Genomic DNA, 23,771 nt, shown 5'->3' on the forward strand with positions numbered 1-23,771 from the left:
TAATGAAATTTTGTTGTTGTTTCTTTTTTGTCATTCAATAAACGGTATGGGTGGTCTTTCAGCCCATCAGTAATGTATTCATGGTATTCAAGATGTACAATACATTAAAGATAAAATGATAAATGCATATTTTAGATTGATGTGTTTAAGGCGGCATCACCAAACAATATTCAGTGTGGTTTCATGTTATGAATATTTGCAAACTGTATATTTTTGGTGATGCATCAATGACGTGTCATATAATTCATTTCAAGGCTTTACGTCATGCTGTAACATTACATCGTCATGACTGTAACCAGCAAAACAAACAGGTTTGATACAATCACAAAATAAGAATATGTAACAGTGAAGCTAAGTAAAGAACTTGGCAAGCGTTAATTGTTTAATCATACACTCGCAAAATATCTTGCCATGATTGTGTAACTCATTTATGTCAGCTCAACCAGACAATGTCGTACCTTCAATACCCTGATATATCATTCAACATGATCACTGACAACTTGTATTGCCTTGTTTCCACATTTATTTTCTGATAACATTCAGATGTCAGATTCTTCATCCACACACTGTATATCATAAAATCTGTAGACGGGGTGTACATTTTCTAAGAAAGGCTATCTTAACAATATATCATTTATTGTTCCCTTTTGTCGAAAATGTCTAATGAAACTGTCGTAAAAGTTTATATAGTCTTTATGACCATTATACGTAAGATATCACAGTAAACATACATTTACCGATAAAATAGGGAAAATATTATTACTTATAGGTCTGATAGATTTTTATATGGTTGCTAGGAAAAACAAGATTCCTGTTAACATTTTAAACCATGTATCAATCAGAATAAAAAAAGTGTAATTTAAACATATATGTGTTCACAACTGCTTAAAAGGGATCTTAAAATGAAATAGTGTGTGATGGAGTTTATCTGTAGGGGAAAGCATTGTAAATACGACTTTTGTGTCCGGATCACAAATGCTTTTGTCTAGAGATGTCTTTGTAGTAGAAAACCATTGTTCTGTTAGTTTATACAAACAACGTGCCTTGTGTTTGTGTGGTTTTGTGTTTGCTTTTAGTGTTTTATTGTTTTTTATTCATTTTTGTTGTTGTCTCTTTCCTTCCATGTTTTTATTTTGGCATCTTAATATAGATAATGACTTGCCAAATGTATCTTTATTATTATTTGATAACTATTAAATAAGTCAAGCTTAAAATGATTATACTGATTAACTTTTACAACTTAGTAAACATGTACATGCTTTGTTCACACTTCGTGATTTTAATTAATCAAATTTGTTATATTAGTGTTAGTAAAAAATCAATGTACTAACGAACATTTACGTACGCGCGCTATGTGACTTTAAACATAAAAGAACGTAAAGCCATGAAATGATTATGTTATGATAAATATTAGATAGACCTTTTGATCTAAATATAATAATTTTAATTAAATGTTTCACAAACACGTATATTTATATTGTCAAGGAAACGTTTAGAGACTCGATAAACGCGTTAAGATCAGTTGAGTGTTTTCTTCAGAAAGTAAATTCAAAAGAAGACATTTATTTTAAAGCTAGCTATAATATTTAACTAAGATTTCTGAAAAATTTGGATTGAGAAATATAACATCATTTAATACCATTGTCGTGAAACTTCAATCCTGCTAGCACGTTGTACAGTGTACCGTAGGGATTAAATCAGATTTGCTTTTACACTTTCAGCTCAACGTTCAGTTAATAGAACGCGCAAAACTAATAACTGGCGTTCAAGCAGACGATATCATATTTTTTATTTTGATGTTTGAGTGCATAATTGAACAATTGTTAAAACACTGTCTAGAATTCGTTTTGTCAACAACATAATAATTATCTCAATACTTTATAAAGATTCAATTTTCAAAATTATGGTATTAAAGTTCTGAAAAACGAAAAACACCAATTAGTAGTGCATAAAACGGATCGATATGCTATTTTATAAAACAGTACTCTTTTGCAATACAGAGTAGCTCCTGAAAACCGAACATCTGTGAGTTAAGATTTTGTAAGTTGCCAGAATTCGAATGTCTGGGTTTATCTGGAGAAAAAGAAACATGAAAATAAACTGTTTTAGTAAGACATGACAAAAAATATATGAAGTTGATATAATATATAAAATGTAAGAATTTGAGGGTTCTTCTAAAGTTTAATGAATTAATTATCACCTATAACTGACTTTTTTTTAAACAATACCATAAAATAAGTTACATGTATCACAATTTATTCTTAAAGAGACTACACTGGTGTATTTTGACGTGACAGGACTAAACTAACTTTTCGAGATTGATGATCTATCTTATACAGGTCTAGACCAAAATTATACCACTCGGTTTTTTAATTCTCACACATTAATCAAAGACTTTACATGCTTCTAAAAGGTTTCAAGATAAATGGTCACTGCTAATTGGAAGAGACGGAAGTTTTGAAGATATAACAATCTCTCACAAATTTCCGGAATTAGGAAGTGAATATAAATAAGATACCAAAAATATCTTATTTTGATTCATTATTTCGCAAAACAGTTGTTTAACTATGCTTTAACTGAACTCATTTCACACTAAAAAATCAACGTGCGCATAAAGATTAAAAGCATCAACACCAAAAGTTTAAATAATATTATGTTCTTTTTGTATTTTTTATTGTTTACTTAAGTTTGGAATCATTTTTATACGACCGTTTTAAAAGATATCCGGACCATTTAGTAATCATTTGTTGAGGAATTGAAACACATGTGGTCATTATCATAACTATTGGTGTAAAATGTGTAATTCAGGTTAATATATGCAAGGTAAAGGCCACTTAAGATGATAGAATATAGCAATTTTGTCAAGAGCATATCTCCTCCACGTATGGTGGGATTATAATAAAACTTCATAGAAATGTTTATCACTATGAGAAGCAGTGTCATGTGCATAAATCAGGTCTCTAGGTGAAAGGTTAGGATCACACTCAGAGGTCATTGAAAAACGCTTGTTCGGAGCTAACATCAATTCAGCGGGAGTTATAATGTAATTTTGCACAAATGTTCACCATTGTGAGGCTTATTGCGCATATAATTCAGGTCCCTGCTACCAAAGTCAAGGTCACAGAGTGGGGTAAAAGATTGTGAACGGGAACCATACTTACACAAATGATAATTATCATGACTACAGGTGTAGCACATGTTTTTATATATATATAATGCCCACATCTCTGTCAAAAGCTTTTGTGACGGGCGTTTTTTGCGACAATGTTGCCCTTGTTATTTTTATTACAATGTTATTGTGATGAAATTAAATTTAAGCTTGCACACATGTATGCAAAGACATATTTTTAAGATATCTTTAGCTTTACCATTTATAACAAGTTTCTTGTCTTCTCACAACTTTAAATTGACTTATGTATTTACTGGAGTCAATTTACACTAAACGACAAATCGATGTACTGACATAAAGTTGAATAGTCTCAACATCATAAATCTTTTGCTGTCGCCAGACTGTCTCCGGTCATCTGATTGAATTTGCATTACAGATGGTTCAGTAATACCATTGATAGATAGTTCATCAGATGTTTTGAAAATATGAAAGTACAAGGCAGTGATTGTAACATCCCAGCTAATATTTATAGTGCGTTTATTGAACTTAGTTATGGATGGGTCTTGTTTAAATGTCGATGCATGTCCATTGCATTCGCTTGCCTTCTACACATGATTTATTTCAAGCCGTGTCTTTCCATGTTTTTTGATGTTTTATTTGATAAGGTCTATTTCTTTTATTTTTATAATCACACGTTGATAAATGTAAAATCAACATGCACACAAAGCTTCAATAAAGTACGCCATGCGTATCTCGTGATTTTAATTGATTTATATTTATAAAATATTTCCATAATTGTTAGTAACTTAAGGTGTCATTAGCTAAGAGGTAAAGGTGCTACTCAACTTACGGTTCGTAGGTTCGAGTCTTGCCGGGGAAATGACCAGGATGGTTTAAGCTGATATTTACGATTAAACCATCAACTTGATGTGCTTGTTTGTCTTTACTTCACATTGCTTATGCATTGGTTTATGATATACATATCTATTGTAATTTTTCTGTGTATTGAGTACTTTAAATACAAAATAAACGTACGAGAACCCATTTTAACAATTCATTTTCATAACATGGATGAAACAATACTCGGTATAAATATATAATGTTCATAGAAGAAGAAGAAGAAGAAGAAGCTTTATTCTTTCATAAATCTCACAATACACAATTGGCAAAGCCATTATAGCTCATAGTCACATTTTGGTATATACCCTTTTGAATTAATATTGGCATTAGTCAACAATAAATCTGTCAGTAAGGTAAACAAAATATATGTGAAAATACAAAACAATACAAAACATGGAGACAATCTTTCAGAGATACAATTTTATACCGATTTGAAACAAGCCACACTTCACCTCACGATGTGTTCAAATTACAAAATAATGACGTCGACAGTCAATTTTAAGTATATCGATACATTTCCTGTATAACTGTGTGGAAGATGCCGTTTTCTTGCATATCAGATTGGATTATCTACTGTTTACATCGGTGCTAGAAAACTTGAAAAAAAAATCAGAATTAGACAGGTTATGGATCTATGCATTGTTGATTGTTGTTGATTGTTGTTTGCAAATGTAAATTACTTGCGTGTTCACTTCACAATAGTTTTACTCTTTAATACAATTTCAAAATTTTCATGAAAATTGGTTTAAATCTGGAAGCCTGCTGCCTTAAAGTCGATCTAGATTTAGTGTTCACTTTTATTTGTTTGTCTTAGATCTGTTTTGAATTTAACATGAATTTGTTAATTTACATTTTTTTTGCGTCATCAGTACAAAACACTTCGTTTAAATATGTATTTCATTTTGGAAACGTTAAAGATATTTTAATAAATTTCGATCGTTTTGTTAATTCACTAATGCTAGAAATAATTTAGTAATTGCATAGATTTAGTACACTGGTGTTATTATACCATCAGTCTCTTCAGTGGACTCTTGTTTTTCACTTCCAATGTGACCTCCCGATATTTATACGTTTCGAACATACTATATATATATTTCAAAATGTGAATAATTACCGATTATTACACCCAACTTACTTATCCTCCTAAGAATGACCTCTTTCGATTTATCTATAACATCTGTTTATTTCGACAATATGCATATTGAACTACTTTAAATATCCATATAAAAGTCAAACTTAAAAAAAAGGGAAATGAAATATTATCATTTTACCGCGTGTTATTTTGGTTCGTACAGTCGTTGAAAAAAAAGGGAAATAAAATATATATTTGGACCGCGTGTTATTTTGCACAGTCGTTGAAATATGTGATATTTTCTGAAACTGTTCCAGGAATATAAATGAACCCGTCAGTTAATCAAGTATATAAGTACTTCTCAGTAAAATGAGTTATTTTCTTCATTTAGAATTAATGTGATATATCGTGTAAAGCTTACATGGTCTCAGTAAATCTCACACATACTATCCATAAATTACAAACAGTTGGTGTTATAAATCATTTTGTTTAATCCAATCGAAAAGGTAATCAATTCAGTTTCAAGTTTATTTGCATTTCGGCATACAAATGCATTTGCCGATTTACAAGTATTAAGAGGATGGCCAAGATATCACACCTACCTAAAAGGAATAGCATTTTAGCTTATATATTAAGAATGACAATATTTACAAATATCTATATTGAGTAATAGTTTAAATAAGAAATACTGAACGATATTGATGAACATTTTGAAAGAAAACAAGAATTTGAGAAGTAATTTGTTTCATAGCATTGTAAATATATCATGTTTGTTAAAGTAGTATTGGTACCAAAAGCCAATATTGCTACTAATTTTTTTAACATACAAAGGGATTATTTAATATATTTTGTCTAAGTTCACATTTTGTGGGGCAATATAGGAAGAAGTGGTATTCAGATTCAACATTTTGAGAAAGTACCAGAATATCTTCTGTTTTGATTGTAGGAAAATAGGAGCATATTTTTTAGACGAGGCATATTTATTGTATGTGTATCATATTTAACACTATCTAAGAATTTTTTGTACATAAATACAGTTTCAAAAATTGTCTATAGTAGAATAACTTACACTGATTATCTACATTTGTACATTATGGTCACGTAATGTTTGTTTCAACATTGGCATATAGTTTTTATCAAACTTGTTTTATATTATATCGCTTATGCCGCTATAACTAAAACATCTTATCTCTGATACTCAGGTTACTTTGTTGTTGTTTATTAACAATCACACCAATTCTATATAAAAACTATGCTTTAGGTAATCTGGTGATTTCGTTATATCTAACCAATATTAAAGATCACGCTCTTCGCAAATATTATACGGGGGAGTAAAGCTGATATAAATTCGAGACACAAATGAATTCAAAGTTATAAGAAAAAACAATAATATTTTCCTTAAATATCGTTTCAAACAATTGTAATGTGTCGCCATGGAAATGAAGGAATAACTGACAAAGCATCTCTGTAAAAGGTGTGATACATAGTTATTCTGACATTTTTATTAAATTTCTAATTCAAACGTATGTTTCCGTTTAGATTTCTTACAATAAAAACTATCATCTTTTAGATTTTTAAATTCAAATTCCTTGAGCCATTTGAGATTTTTTAATAAACTAAAGGCAACTCCATGACATATTTTCGAATCATACACGCGATTTCTTTTCGTTTATCTATCATTTTTTAGCCAGACAATGTATCATATTTTCCATTTATTTTATCTCAAAGGCTTTTAAAAACATAGAAGCAATTAACTTACAGATGCCACACACTATTTAGTTATTCATTTATTTATTTATTATTTAATTCCATTCTTTTATCCTGAAACATTAATAACTAAGTTTCATTGTGAAGTGTACCAATTTTTCCTTTTAACGATGTCCAAGATTTGATAGAGTCCCCTGTCTTTAACAGTGATTTAAATGCGTTAAATACTCAGTCGGTGAGTTCGTTTTATTCATCTTTATTTTTATTTCTTTTTTCTAGTTATTATTTTCTCTTTTTTTACAAAAAAATGTAAATAATTGTGTTAGTACATATTCATATATAACCAAAGAAAAACAAAGAAACGTTATATTTTTTAAAACTTTTAAAGTAAAAAAAAAAAAAAAGAATTTGAAATGAATAAAAAGAATTACTTGTGTGAAAGCATCAATTTTTTTGTACATTTGATAATTTTTTATATGTTTATTATTACTCGACTATCGTTAAATTTAAAAAATTTTAAAAGTTATTGCGTTAGAAACAATCAAATGTACGTTCTAATTGAAGGTACTGCCTTAAATTTATGTTTTAATTTGTAAATATAATTTTTTTAAATTTCGCCAAACACTTTTTAAATTTGTACGGCTATTGTTGGGGGAACCCTCGGGTCCCCCCATGAACAAATTTCCAAAAATAAATTGCATGAATCCCCGACGTCCCGTACGTTACCCGGAGTTTCTCACTAAATTGTGAAATATTGCCCCAAATTTTATGTTATATAAATAAAATTTTAGTTGCGTTTCGTCTATACGTTATCTTACACAACAGTCCTTATCTGTGCCTTATTTCTGTCTAAAACGTTTCAATAATTGTGTAATTATTATTAATTTTGTGTTTTTCATTTCATCAAGATATCAGGTTACGTATTTTCCGGAAACGGAAACGTAGTTGACAATCAAATATTATGCAAGAAAAAAAGCTTTTATAATGCTTGAGTAATGTTGAGAGTTTCGATATAACTGGATATGGTGCTTTTTTCTGCAATTTACGTATCGAATGTTATCTCGTATCTTAAATCATTTATTGTTGTAGTAATTCTCAAACAAAATTTGTGTACACCACACTTTTAAGATTTAAGATTGAACAGTGTTTAAAGAAGAAAGATTTGTTTGTATCGGACAGTTACAAGCTTATCAAATGCAATGCGAACGGAGTAAATTGTAATATTTGTGATATAACAGATGCTAAAATGCTAAATTTTATATGTAAGTACCCATTAAGATACGAAAGTTTATGTATTAATTTTGTGAAATTTGTTTGTACAATATCTGCCAGTCAAACAAACTCTCTTTAAAAACTATATTTGTTTAAAAAGAAGGCATTCTCCGTGACCTTTTTTGGTAATACTATTTAAAGTAAAGATGTTATTATATTCATACAAAAAGCATGGATGATAAAGGTAAAGAAAGCATTGCTATTTGGCAATGGTATCAATTAGTCAGAATCCATTTAGTAGAAAAACATTTTTATTTTTGTCAAGGTTACACAAACTTAGGAACATAAATTACATATTGTTCATCAATCACATTTGTTTTTTATGAAAGTATGATAAGTACATTTTCAAATAAATTGCAATTGCCAAAAAGGTCATGCAGCAAAAATATCTTTCATTTGATTTACTTTCTTGTCGAGTAACATTAACATTGTGACATATTGACTACGCTATTTCAAAAGTTTTAACGAATGGTTTTCATTCAACTAGATGTATGTCTTTTTTTTCCCTCATAAACATTTTTGTATCTACATATTCAGAAAATAATGTCTAATATTCTAATATTGACTAACTTATTTAAGCGGCATATGACATACAACAATTAGATAAATCTAATTTTCTGTCCAGTTGAAGATCAGTATTGTTGACAATTCTCGTCATTACAACGTTATTTTGTTGTCTGTGTTATCAGATGTAATCTATAATACAACAGATGGCTTATCAAGTCGGTTTCATCAATCGGATTTAATTAGATCTTAGTAGTATCACTGTAAAATATAATAGTATAAAAACAATATAACAGACCTAAGATTCCTTTCTTCTTTTTGATCAATAGATTTTTACTTTTTGTAAAATGCAGTTTTGGTGAATATTTTGTTCGAGGGGAAGAGCTACTCTTGTCGATAAGATCGTTATGTTATATAATATACCCATTTAATTACAAGGGTTTTTGCATCGCACTTATTTCACGGAATCTTGAATTTTACTGTAATTAACATCAAAAACAACTTATCATTAATGTTTACTTTTTTTCCAATACGATTGTAGTACTAATGAAATTTTGTTGTTGTTTCTTTTTTGTCATTCAATAAACGGTATGGGTGGTCTTTTAGCCCATCAGCAATGTATTCATGGTATTCAGATGTACAATACATTAAAGATAAAATTTTAAATGCATATTTTAGATTGATGTGTTTAAGGGCGGCATCACCCAAAACAATATTCCAGTTATGGTTCATGTTATGAATAGTTTCGCAAACTGTATATTTTTGGTCATGCATCAATGACGTGTCATAAATTCATTTCAAGGGTTTACGTCATGTTGTAACATTACATTGTCATGAATGTAATAGCAAAACAAAACAGGTTTGATACAATCACCAAAATAAGAATAACAGTGAAGCTAAGCATAAAGAACTTGGCAAGAGTTAATTGTTTATCATACACTCGCAAAAAATATCTTGCCATGATTGTGTAACTCATTTTATGTCAGCTCAACCAGACAATGTCGTACCTTCAATACCCTGATATATCATCAACTGATCACTTGACAACTTGTATTGGCCTTTGTTACCACATTTTTTCTGATAACCATTCAGATGTCAGTTCTTCGTCCACACATGATATCATAAAATCTGTAGACGGGGTAATTACATTTTTTAGAAAGCTTTCTTAACAATATATCATTTTTGTTCCCTTTTTCGAAAAATGTTATTGAAAACTGTCGTAAAAGTTCTTTTTAGTCTTTATATGACCATTTACGTAGATATCACTGTAAAACAAACATTTTACCGATAAAAATAGGGAAAAATATTTTCTTTGTATTAGGTCTTTAAAGATTTTTATATGGTTTCTAGGGAAAACAAGATTCCTATTGACATTTTAAACCGGGTATCAATTAGAATAAAAAAAGTGTAATTTAAAAATATATGTGTTCATTACTTCTTAAAAGGGATCTTAAAATGAAATAGTGTGTGATGGAGTTTATCTGTAGGGGAAAGCATTGTAAATACGACTTATGTGTCCGTATCACAAATGCTTTTGTCTAGAGATGTCTTGGTAGTAGAAAACCATTATTCTGTCAGTTTATACAAAATACGTTCCTTGTGTTTGCGTGGTTTTTTGTTTGCTTTTAGAGTTTTATTGTTTTTTATTTATTTATTTTTTGTTGTTGTATTTTTTCTTTCCTTGTTTTTATTTTTGGCATCTAAATATAGATAAAGACTAACCAAATGTATCTCTATTATTATTTGATAAATATTGAATAACAATCTGGAAACAAAGTGATCCCTCGGAAGCATTAATCACAACAAAATTACAAGAGAATTACAGACTCTGTTTGATTCTAAGTAATTTTGTTAACATGATTTAACTAATTCACTTTAACAACTTAGTAAACATGTACATGCTTTGTACACACTTCGTGAATTTTAATTAATCAAATTTGTTATAAAAGTGTAAGAAAAAATTCAATGTACTTACGAATATTTACGTACGCCCGCTATGTGACTCTGAACATGTAAGAATGTAAAGCTATAAATGATTATGTTATGATAAGTATTAGATAGACCTTTTAGTCTAGATATAATAATTTTAATTAAATGGTTCACAAACACGTTTATTGATATTGTCAAGGAAACGTTTAGAGACTCGATAAAAGCGTTCAGATCAGATGAGTGTTTTCTTCAGAAAGTAAATTCAAAGGAAGACATTTATTTTAAAGCTGGCTATAATCTTTAACTAAGATTTCTGAAAAATTTGGATTGAGAAATATAACATCATTTAATACCATTGTCGTAAAACTTCAATCCTGCTAGCACGTTGTACAGTATACCGTTGGGATTGAAATCAGATTTGCTTTAACACTTTCAGCTCAACGTTCAGTTAATAGAACACGCAAAATTCATAACTGGCTTTCTAGCAGACGATAACATTTTTTTATTTTGATGTTTGAGTGCATAATTGAACAATTGTTAAAACACTGTCTAGAATTCGTTTTGTCAACAACATAATAATTATCTCAATACTTTATAAAGATTCAATTTTCAAAATGATGGTATTAAAGTTCTGAAAAACGAAAAACACCAATTAGTAGTGCATAAAACGGATCGATATGCTATTTTATAAAACAGTACTCTTTGCAATACAGAGTAGCTCCTGAAAACCGAACATCTGTGAGTTAAGATTTTGTAAGTTGCCAGAATTCGAATGTCTGGGTTTATCTGGAGAAAAAGAAACATAAAATAAACTGTTTTAGTAAGACATGACAAAAATATATATAGTTGTTATATAAAATAAAAGAATTTGAGGATTTAAGCATGTTTAATGTATTACTAAACTTTGTAACTGTAATCGTTTTTTGTCTTCAAAATTATACCTCTCGATTTTCTTATTTTCCCACACATTAATCAAGACTTGACATGCTTCTAAAAAGGTTTCAGAAATAAATGGTCACTGCTAAATTGAAAGATACGACATTTTGGAATCTTTGTTGATTTCAAGTAGAATTATCATTTACAAATTTCCGGAATTAGGAAGTGAATTTTAACGAAATAACCAAAAAGTATCAAATATCGTTCGAAAATTCAAATTTTAGAAATTCTTGAACTTTCATAGAAAATATTAGGAGAAATTTCTTGACCCTGAAAATTAATTTATATCAAATAAATTATTTTGAATTCTTATTTCGCAAAGAAAGTGTGTTTAACTATGCTTTAACTGAACTCATTTTACACTAAAAAATCAACGTGCGCAAAAAGATTAAAAGCATCAACACCAAAAGTTTAAATAATATTATGCTCTTTAAATATTTTTTATTTCCTATTACGTTTGCAACCATTTTTAAACGACCGTTTAAAAAAAAAACGGAAAAAAAGTAATCATTTGTTATGGAATTGAAACACAAATCATTATCATAACGTTTGGTGTAAAATGTGTAATTCAGGTTACTATATGCAAGAATAAGACCAGTAAAGATGATAGAATATAACAATTTTGTCAAGAGCATATCTCCTCCACGCATGGTGGGATTCTGATAAAACTTCATAGAATTGTTATCACTGTGAGAAGCAGTGTCACGTGCACATAGGTATCTAGGTGAAAGGTTAAGATCACACTCAGGGGTCATTGAAAAACGCTTGTTCGGAGCTGAACTTCAACATTCACCGAGTGATTTTATTGTAACTTGGCACAAATGTTCACCATTGCGAGGCTTATTGCGCATATAATCCAGGTCCCTGCTACCAAAGTCAAGGTCACAGAGTAAGGTCAAAGTTTATGAACGTGAACCATAATTACACAAGTGATAACTATCATGACTACAGGTGTAGCACATGTAATTAAGTTTAATATTTGCAATGTCAAGGTCACTAGAGATGATAAAATATCCGGATATTTTCCGGATATTGCCCAGAGCATATCTCCTATATGCATATCTATAATGCCCACATCTCTGTCAAAAGCTTTTGTGACGGGCGTATTTTGCGACAATGTTGCCCTTGTTATTTTTTATTACAATGTTATTGTGATGAAATTAAATTTAAGCTTGCACACATGTATGTAAAGACATATTTTAAGATTTATTTAGCTTTCATTTATAAAAATTTCTTGTTTCTACAACTTTAAAAATTTATTATGTATTTTCTGGTTTTAAATTTTCACTAAACGACAAATCGATGTACTGACATAAAGTTGAATAGTCTCAACATCATAAAGCTTTTACTGTCGCCAGACTGTCTCCGGTCATCTGATTGAATTTGCATTACAACAGATGGTTTAGTTATACCATTGATAGATAGTTCATCAGATGTTTTGAAAATATGAAAGTACAAGGCAGTGATTGTAACATCCCAGCTAATATTTATAGTGCGTTTATTGGACTTAGTTTTGGATGGGTCTTGTTTAAATGTCGATGCATGTCCATTGCATTCGATTGCCTGCTAGACATGATTCATTTAAAGCCGTGCCTTTCCATGTTTTTTATGTTTTATTTGATAAGATTTATTTTTCTTTTATTTTTATAATCACACACTGATAAATGAAAAATCAACATGCGCACAAAGCTTCAATAAAGACTTCTGGATTTAATTATCGTTTGCACGACGAAAACGATAAATGAAAAATTCACTGTTCATGAAGAAATATTAAACCATACAAGTTCTCCATGCGTATCTCGTGATTTTAATTGATTTATAGTTATAAAATATTTCCATAATTGTTAGTTACTTAAGGTGTCACTAGCTAAGAGGTAAAGGTGCTACTCAACTTACAGTTCATAGGTTCGAGTCTTGCCGGACCATATTTCATTAAATTACACAGGTCAGCGGAATTCGGGAGTTATTTAAATAAGCAGCAAGCATCACAATGGAGCTTAGATATATACGCATAATTTATAAGCATTTTGATGGATGTGCTTATATAACCGTGTAAAACTCGTCTTTATTTAGCTTTTGCTAGTTCACAAATATTTAGACTTTAAACCTTACATAGTATGCATGCATACATTTTATATAGATGCATTTTATGGTTTCTTACATTTTATATAATATTAAACTTTACCAGATGAGGAAATTTCAAACAATAAATCAAACAACGGTGACGTCTAAATTATGCTATAAATTTTCGAAAGTTCACAATTTAAGATATATCTTCTTGTGTTATATCAATTTCAAGAATTTATTCCTTTAACACAGTTTAAATTTTGGTAGATACAGTTAATTTATGCTGTCTTGTGAGACCTGACAATCAAATTCCCTTTTCTACGTGTTCGTCTGAATTTCATTTATTTGTTTATTATACAGAGGATATTTGTTTGTTTGTGTGTAAGATGAAATTTTATTTCATCGAGTGGGCTTTAAAAACAGTATTCTCACGAGTGGCGTAAGCAAGAGTGAGAATACTGTTTTTAAAGTTCACGAGATGAAATAAAATTACATCTTACACAACAAACAAACAAATTTTCATTTTATTTTATGCTTAAAAACAAGTTAAAACGAAATTTCCATAATACTAACGTTAATAAAAAATCTGTTTTCCCCATTGACAGCCCCATTTATTTGGAAATTCTCATTAAATACAAAAAGTCTTTCGCTGAAAAATATGTTCGACAATCAACGTTAAATGACGGTGATATTATTCATTTTATTAATAAAAAATGAATGTTTGCTTGTTTTAATAATAAAAACAAACAATTCTTGTAGGAGAAAAAGTCCAACCATCCATCCATATTTCTGTTACTTACTGCGAATTTATATTAGACCTAGCTTTGTTAAATGTAAGCGGCAGCCATTTTTTAAAGTTGTGTATTTCACGGGAGGACATTGTCACAATTGTCAGCAAAAATAAAATTGAGGTACCACATGGGGAAAATCTTAAAAAAGTAGTTTCGTCATTGAAAAGTGTGAAATTATATTTTGATAATTTTCACTGTGAAATTATCAAATATAATTTTCACGGATAAATCAGTAATCCACTGAAAAGCATAAAATAAAAATAAATGATTTACTATTTATATATTTCCTCATTCAGAATGACTAACTCTGTAATCTATCTCTGAGAATTCATAGAAAGGCTGCGTTATATGTACCTCTGTCATGGTAAGGCCCTCATGTGTACAAAATCAATTTGTAATGGAGGTTCATGAAATGTGTACGTAACGAACATAATAAGATTTTATTAGACAAAACAGTACACGAACATTTTCGTATTAATTAAGCTATTGAATTTGTAAACGGTAAAAGTAACAAAATCTTGCACTACTGAAAAATATTTATCAAATACTTTATTCGATTATTGTATATTTGATACTGTCTATAAAAGTGAGAACAGTGGTAAATTATAATCAGCTTTGAAACTTTACAACGAAAAGATGAAATAATCAGAAATATTTTGTTAAACACGTAATTGCATGTTAGCGTCGTTTCTTTCATGAAAAACCGTTTTCTTTATTATTCACAGACCTCATTCAAAGTGGTGTTTTAGATATAGAAACAAAGAAAATGTCGCAAATAGAAAAATATCAATTTTAAGGTTTGCACATGTATGTTCTTAAAACCAAAGATCATATATATTCAATAAATAATTACCACCCATTAATATGAACATATTTTTGTCCGGTAGATCGTTTCCCGGTATGAAATGAATTACTCATTGTGACCCCTTTCCGGAGCCCATTGGTCATAATTTTCAGAACGGTCACGAAAAGGCAGAAAAGTGTAGAAAATGAAGATTGTGAACCGAACTTTAGCTGTAAAAAAGCAGAATTTCTAACTTGATTTGTTTATAAGCCACTCTAAAAACTGTTCGGTTTTTGCAGGTAGATGTTCGGAATCCGGTACATAACATAATCTTCATTTTGTGCCGTCAAATTGAAATTATATCTAAGAAAGGCATTGACTTCATAAAATGGATTAATGTAGCACTAACATAACTTATTTAAATTTTTTGTCAGGTTAAGTCAACTTCGCATTTACAAATGTACTGATACTAGGCCAAAGTTGGCTTTAGATACATCATATACCTTAAATCTGATTTCTTTAGTTTAAACGTATTGGTAATTCTTATGTTTATTTAGATGAAATAGAGATATTATAGTGTGTAATTGTAATAAAATAACGTCATTTTACTACAGATATATGGAAAAAGTGATCCCTCCTAAGCACTGAAAACAGCAAAATTACATGAAAATTGCAGACTCGGTTTGATTGAGTCTGTACAAGAAGGATAATGTAACATCCCTCATGTCTCCCCCCAGCACCGGCTTGAGTGGTACTCATTTCTCAACACTAAAAAGTGTTGTTTGTAAATATTCATATATTCAGATTGTAAGCTTGTTTTGACGTGGTCTTTTGAGAATTATTTTATGATACAATTATCGTCACCTCAATCTCGACGTCAGATTGCACTATAATCTCCTAGGGAAGTTTGCAATTTTAACGCTGTCGATGCTCAAGAACAAGTATTATATCTAGAGAGATCTTAAAGACATGATATGGCACCAATTATCTTTATACATGCGTCTGCTGTTGTTAGACACAGATGGGTTCACTATATGCTTGCATAATACATGATAAACTGTTTCTGTATTCTATGGATTACATTTCACATTTTTTTTTGTTTCTTTGTTTGTTTGTTATGTAAATGTCTTTTTGCAGACAGTTTTTAAAGTGAATTGGTCTATAGCAATACGTCTTTCATATTAGAAAGTTTATTAAAACATCAAGCCATGAAACATCCTTTCGACTTCTTTCCAGAGAAAAAAAAACGTAATACGTCTTGTTTTATCAAATCATATGAAATCACCTGATACCTTCCGATAAAAAGGGTGACAAAAAGATGAGAAGAAAATGTGTTTAAAAAAACTCTTATTTTGCTGATAATAAGTGGCAAACTGTTTTATCTGAACAGATTTTCTTCAGTCTTTGCATTTCTTTTTATTTTAGTTGTGTATATTAAAATATTTAATGCACATTTGATCTACGAGTGTTTGACGACACAATTTCTTCTGTTACGCTATATGGGTAATATTATTGAATACTTAATACGTTGAGAGATATTTTTTCATCAGTACTCTAGCTAACATATTTGTATAATGTATATATGTGCTGTGTAGAGATAAAAATCAGACTGTACAACTCGTATTATTTGTGCAAAAAAGACATGTGCTTTGAGTCCCTGTAACTCCATGGAATTTACTTCAAACTTTATGGATATAGGTTTTGTTACTGTAAAACATAGTTTCTGGTATCGGTTCAGTCAATAAACAAGCGGAAATAAGAATAAGTACTCCTATTCATTTTCTTCACCATAGTGAATAATTCTTTGTTTCTAAATGTGGATTATATATGGTTCGTAAGTCAATGTTGTAGTTAAAGGGTTAAATTGTATGGTATGGTAAATTTGATATTGCTTTCATTTCTCCTCGGTTCTAAACTGATATTGGACATTCGATGCCACGGAATAGTGTTTAAAAGCTACGCGCAATAACACAGGGTTTTTTAGAATTTCATAATACTCACCTCGGCTTATAAATGATGCGATATATATTAAACAATTGTCAGAAAATGTTTTTATACAAATAAACAAACCAGGACAAGGTAATCAAAATAGTTGATTCATAAGTGGTGGATTTTTTTCTGGAAATTAGACTCCTCTGTGAGTAAAATCGTGGGTATTTGGATTTTGTCACTATTGTTTTTGTTTTTTATTTATTTCAGTAAAATATGCAATGATTTTAAGAGATATTGAAACCAAAGTCTAATTGTAGCTATTATTTGGTTTTGTACATTTAATTAAAATGTAGCAATTTGATTCATGAATATGGACATTATGATATTCAGTTAACTTGTTATAATTGTCCAACAGTGTCATCTAATTTTTATCTTTTTTTTTTTGAAGATTTGCTTTCGATTCTTTACATTATAAGCATTTACTATATGACTATACGGCTTTATCAGAACATTCTTGTTGTCATATATGCATATAAAGCAGCTGTATATAATCAAAGCATATTTTACATGATGTTTAAGTTGAGAACAACCATTGACCTTCATAATAAAGGTGTTTGAAAATTAAACTATAATTTTGTTCTCTGTTTTACCGAATGAAATAAATATGTTACTTTTAAAGCTGTGAAATCTGTTCTAAAATATGACACGATATAAAAAAAAATCTGAAATTTACATATTTTTTATTTCCATTTGGATGTTGCGTGTATTATGTCTACCTGGGAATTGTCTTTGATACTAGGGTGTGTATATTTGAGATTATGCTGTTTCATATAACCTCACAAATGTGTTTACATCTGTATAATTATATAAAAGCATCAGATGTAAATGATATTTGCATCCAAGGCTTGTCTCAAGAGGCAAACTATTTGTAAATGCTTAGAGCGGTTGAAATTAAATATTTGTATTTAAATTGTGACAGAGAGTTTTTTTTATAATTCATAGGTGACATGATAATGAAATATTTTCATTAAATATTAAAAGCGTCATTTAACTTTTTTCAAAACAGATTTTATTACAAGATTTCATCTATGAAATTGCACCATGTTTGTATAATGCATATTTCTTTTTCCATATATCTCAGTGAAACAATGATAGTTCTGATCGAATTCATAAAAAATTGCAAAGTAAAATGATAATACAAATGTTACTTAGTACTTCTATAAGTTCACTTCTTTATATAGAAGTTTATGGTGGCCTCCATGACCGAGTATTTAAAGTCGATGGCTACGAACCATGGCGTCTCAACGTTGTGGGTTCGGTTCTTTCCCGTGAGGATGCTATCTAGCTAAGTGGTTCTACTCAGGTGATGGCAGCCGAGGTTCTCCCTCCACCAGGAAAGTTGCCGTATATAATCATAGCAGTATCGATAGGACTTCCGGGATTTTCAGAGTTAAAAACTTATAATATCTACAAAATGATTGATATTGACAATGTTATAATGTTCCATATTGTGTATATATAATATATAGTTATTGGGAGCTATCATATAAATATCCTCTTATTTATCATTAAATGTATATCTTTTACGTGTATATATTAACAACAAATTATTTTACATGTATATCTTAATAAAAGATCAAATGTATAAATTATTTTACATGTATATCTTTATAAAAGATCCATGTATATCTGCGTTACATGTGTATCTTAAAAGCCACTTCATGTTTATTTTATTGATAAATCATTTCACATGTATATCTTAATCGTCAATCATTTTTAATCTTTATCTTGAGAAAAAAGCGATTATTTGTCCTTTTAGCAAAAAGGTTCCGATGAAAATAATTTTATTCCTTATGGTTCTTATGGTATTTCACAACTCTTTTTTAAAGTAGATTTGTCTACAATGTACACATTTTCTATAAGTATTGCAAATGTTGATAAAACGAAATGAAATGTTTCACTTGAATATTCTTATAAAAAATTTCTTGAAATAAACTTGGTAAAGTTTTAAGTGATTTTGTATGAACATTTATATGATGAAAACATATATACTGCTGTAGATGAGGTATAAATACATGTAATATCAGATTATGTATCCATATATTATTAATCTGTGGGTTGCTTTATATCTAATACTAAATACTTTCAACGTTCATGTAATTATTAATACGTTTAACAAAGGTTAATAAAGGTTATTCATTAATTAATTAATTAATAAAGGTTTAACAGACCTTACATAATCGACCAATTCACTTTAAAAGATTAAATGTTGCATTTTTTTGAAAATTCGAATTTATTTCATTTTTTAATTAAACGAGAAAAAAAACATTGCTTAATCTTATTTTACATGTTTATTGTACATTGTCTGTATTTCACAATTACTGTGCATATAAGCAGATATACTGATAACTCAAATAAAATATATATTTTAAAAAAAGACAAGAACGGAAAACAAATTCTAATAAAAATTGTTTTGACTTAAGTTGACTAAGTGTTAACTAAATGAACTTTCTATTTCCTTTGTCTGTGGCTCTCATAAAAAAACGTGTTGACGTGTTCTTGGTATAATTCATTTGTTTTATCGTCATACGAAAAGCATGTTATTATGTCCCCATTATGTGCCATTATTTTCCCTTTTATTTATGACACCCTGTCGTGAATAAAAATCCTGAAAGCTTGGTAATATCCTGGTATAAAATATGATTGAACTATCTCAAGAGCAAATATATTAATATCTGCTATTTAGTGTCATTCCGGAAGGAACGGTCTAATGATAACACCGTAATATTTTATATCCTTGTCATCCCTTGTATAACTAACAAATCTTTGTCTAGCTCATTTAAATCACTCGGCCTTCTGTAAAGCAAAAATCTTTTGACAGCAACAATACTTTCTTTCTTAATAAAGAATTTCTTATATTTTTACCTCTGTAGAGCATCCCTCCTAAAATCTAAGATGTTCGTCTACCAAAGGGTGTTGCTCTACAGAGGTGATACTGTGGACTGCAAAATACTTATTGATAAGTTTATTCAGTATGAAGCTGACAAAAACCCTGAACATGGTGTCCATAGAGTAAAAGCAGAAGACTTATGGCTCATATAAACTTCATTTTATAGAAACGTTATTGTTACCATGGTTATAGCCGTGGTAATATTAATTTGTTCCCTAGATTAAAAGATGTAACAAATGACTTCGTCTGTGTATATTAGCTTAACCTAAGGCTCCATAGATTTAATCTAATTTTGTTATCTGCAGTCTAAACAGTTATTGTCACCTAACTGAGAATTATCAGATTGCACAATGTACACCTGGGAATGGATTTTTAATTTCCAATTATTCTCCAAAGACATTGTTAAGAGAAGCAGTGTTAAAGACAACAACAGAATCATATTATAGGCATAACTGCAAGTGATACAAGACTGATAATGTTGGAATTGTTACATCGTCACTAAAATTACTATTCGTCATTCGTCTGTTAGCTTAAGCTAACATTAAGTAGCAAGTGTTACTCGATCTGAGCAGTTTTGTGTGAGGAATGTACTTTATACTTCTAATTATTTTTTAGAATGATCTCATTTCACCTATTTACGGTTTGCAGACTCAGACAAACGCTCGTTATCAGCGTGGTAGAACGAGGCAATCTGTTCGATGTGGCTAAAACAGATTCGATATGCGTTCTCGTCCGAACAATAGAATTACAGAAATCTATTGTTCCCAAGGAAGTTTTCACTTAACAAAATGCTCATTTTGCTGATTATTTCATGGCAATTACATTTATTTCCAGCTTATAATGCCGTTGTGTTGGTGAGACGATAACAATAATCGGCGCTGATATTCTCCTAACCGTGTAATTTGTCCATACCGGAAATGAGTTGACTGATGTGAATTCTTGGGGAAGAAAATGGAACTTCTTATAATGGCTATTCTGATTGTAAAAGGTAATAAAACGAATTATTTTTCGTTCTTCTCTGTCGCAATGCAATTAAGCTTTTGGCTGATATTGTGTGAAACACAATATGGTCTTATAAGATCAATTTTATTTTCTGGTGACGAATTTTTATCGTTCTGCTTGTCTACCAAGAACAGGTATATATTTGTAATGAAGGAATATGCAATGTTTAAATATATCTAATATGCCATAAAATAAATTAAGAAACGTTAAAGAATAGCAAACAAGGCAAAGTCAAACTTTTTAAAACTATTTAATATTTCTGTAAAGCTTTAACAGTCGTCAGATGATACTTATGCGGACTGTCCCGCGACATCATCACGTTTCGGTCCGCTGACATAACCATACGGTTCTCACGCGCATACTGGGTGCCAGGGTTTAGTTTCTTTATATTTTATGTCTAAAATACTTTTTCCAAAACCTCGGTTGCGTCAGTCGTTTAGGGTGAACAGCTGTTATCCAGCTGGTCTGGTTGGATTGACTGTAGTGGTTTATTAAAAAAACATCAAAGAAAACCTAACAGCGGCTTAAACATTACTTAAATACCTTTTGCACGAAACATTCATGCTTAATTAGTAGCATTTATGACTCAAATCGTTTAATCAAAATGTTTACTTTGTCGTCAATATGAATTAATTGCATTGCGTTTACTGTAAAAACTGTCAAAGTCCACATATCAAACATAGATTATTGAATATTTTCTTACATTGATTATAATGCTAAAAGACTGCAAAATTGCCGTTTTAAGATATTAACCAGATATTAAAGGACTTCCACTAAGGTAAAAAAGCTTAAAACATAACATAAGAAATTCTTACATATCTCAAGTGAAAAAAAAACCTGCAATGATAATAAAGACATATGCTCAGATGTAAATTTAATATGGAAGTTTTTGCTCGCTTCTATGTCCGATTAAAAAAAAGCGTTTCGTTATTGGTTCATTTTGCTCAATACAAATGATGAAAAACATGATGAAAGAATGATTAGAAATCTTCACACAAATTATTAATCTAGACCTACATCATGTAGCACACAATTCCCGAAAACATTTCAATCGCATCAAAAGAAAACGCAATGGAGTCTTTTCAAAATATAAAAGCTATAAGTCTCATGTTTTTCTTAATATTTAAAAGGTGGAAATGTAACGTATAAATATATTGTTTTGAGGTTGTTTGTGTTTTAAAAAGAAAAACAGGTATGCTTCTTGAAAAAAAGAATCTGATGTTAACAATAATTAATTTGAACATATTGTAAAAGAAGTTATCGTATACAGGTGAAATGGTATTGTTTATTAAAGAATATGATGCTGTGAAAATTAAAGCAGTGTGCGTATATGTCATAGTATAGTGTCATGTTCTGTTTTATTTGTTATTAATGTAAGGAGATATTAAAATGCAATTTAAAGAGGCGAGGATTATTAAAATTGTTGATTTTAACCAGAGATCTGTTTGAATTGTACGATTTGTGTTTTAATAATTAGTAAAGGATTTGTCATCTCAACTTTGTAATGCATGCTTTTTCTTTACAAATCATCTTATGTGACGAGACTGAAATATGACAGTTTCAGTTATATGAATATCAACATATTTTCACTATTTCATTATTATATTTCAGGAACCTTGACATTTGGAGATGAAAACGAGTATAGACTGGTCCGCGATTTGTTCAAATCATATGACAAAAGAGTTCGACCGTCGAATCATTACAGTAAACCCGTCAATATGACGTATGCAGTAGCTTTAGCTCAAATCATAGATGTGGTATGATATATTTTAAATCACATTTGAGCCGCGTCACGACAAAACCAACATAGTGCGTTTGCGACCAGCATGGATCCAGACCAGTCTGCGCATCCGCGCAGTCTGATCAGGATCCATGCTGTTCGCTGTCAGTTTCTCCACTTGTAATAGAGTTGGTAAGCGAACATCATGGATCCTGATCAGACTGCGCGGATCCATGCTGGTCGCAAACCCATTATGTTGGTTTTGTCATGACGCGGCTCATTTATTTCATGGACATTAAGGTGTACTCATTTATCAACATTTATACTGTTTATCCCTTTTTAAATTATTGACTATCTGCTTTCTTTATAACATAATTGTTTATTTTTTTTACATTATCTTTGTATTTCATTTTTTAATTGGAACATTGAGTCGTTTTATCATATTGTATGTTTGGAATCGAACGTTTTTGCATCCATCAAGATTCACAGTATATCGTGATGTTACAATATGTTTCTGACTTTGATTGTATGCAGATATCTGAATGGAATCTAGATGTAATTGATAGGACAAATTAGCCCAAATATTCATTGCAGCAGAGTTTTAGCTGATATCGTAAAAAGTCCATTTCCTTTCATACCATAATAAAGCAATTTTAGTTCCGCAGAACAATGTTGATTATGGAAGATATGATTTCGTCTGGATGTAATTATTGTTTCTTTTGTTACAATCAGAACAAATAAAACTAGTTGTACATTTTATCCTAAATGTAATTCAAGCAATCAAGGAAGTGTCTGAACTAATGGAATTGTAGGTTTTTTCTTCCTAAAGGTATTCTAGTATTGAGGGCAAGAAGCATGATTTTATGAACACAATTGTATGAAAAAGTAACCTTTCACTCGAAAATGCTTAAAATAAAACGTGCAGTCTTGAAACTTTTACCACTGCGACACTGTCATTTTAGTCTATTATATCATTTTGCATTGTTGTTGCTGTTTCTAATATATGTGATGTTTGTTCTTTCTTTCCTGTTCAAAATGTTCAAATATTCAATTGCTCCATCGGCAAGACGGCTTACTATTTTGTTACTCTTATTTC

General features: G+C 30.0%; 1 protein-coding gene across 3 annotated transcripts in view; it reads left to right on the forward strand.

The window, feature by feature from the left end:
* Positions 1-23,771, forward strand: part of LOC132717348 (ligand-gated ion channel 4-like) — a 90,387-nt gene that overhangs the window by 60,832 nt on the left and 5,784 nt on the right. For all 3 annotated transcript variants that reach the window (XM_060700897.1, XM_060700968.1, XM_060700828.1), the window contains 2 exons: positions 20,788-20,941; positions 22,567-22,712. In XM_060700897.1, the coding sequence (XP_060556880.1) occupies positions 20,905-20,941; positions 22,567-22,712 (183 nt within the window). In that variant the 5' untranslated portion in view covers positions 20,788-20,904. The remainder of the gene's footprint in view (positions 1-20,787; positions 20,942-22,566; positions 22,713-23,771) is intronic.

This window comes from Ruditapes philippinarum, unplaced genomic scaffold, assembly GCF_026571515.1.
Source record: "Ruditapes philippinarum isolate M1 unplaced genomic scaffold, ASM2657151v2 ctg1184_1_1_1_1, whole genome shotgun sequence".
Lineage (NCBI taxonomy): Eukaryota > Metazoa > Mollusca > Bivalvia > Venerida > Veneridae > Ruditapes > Ruditapes philippinarum.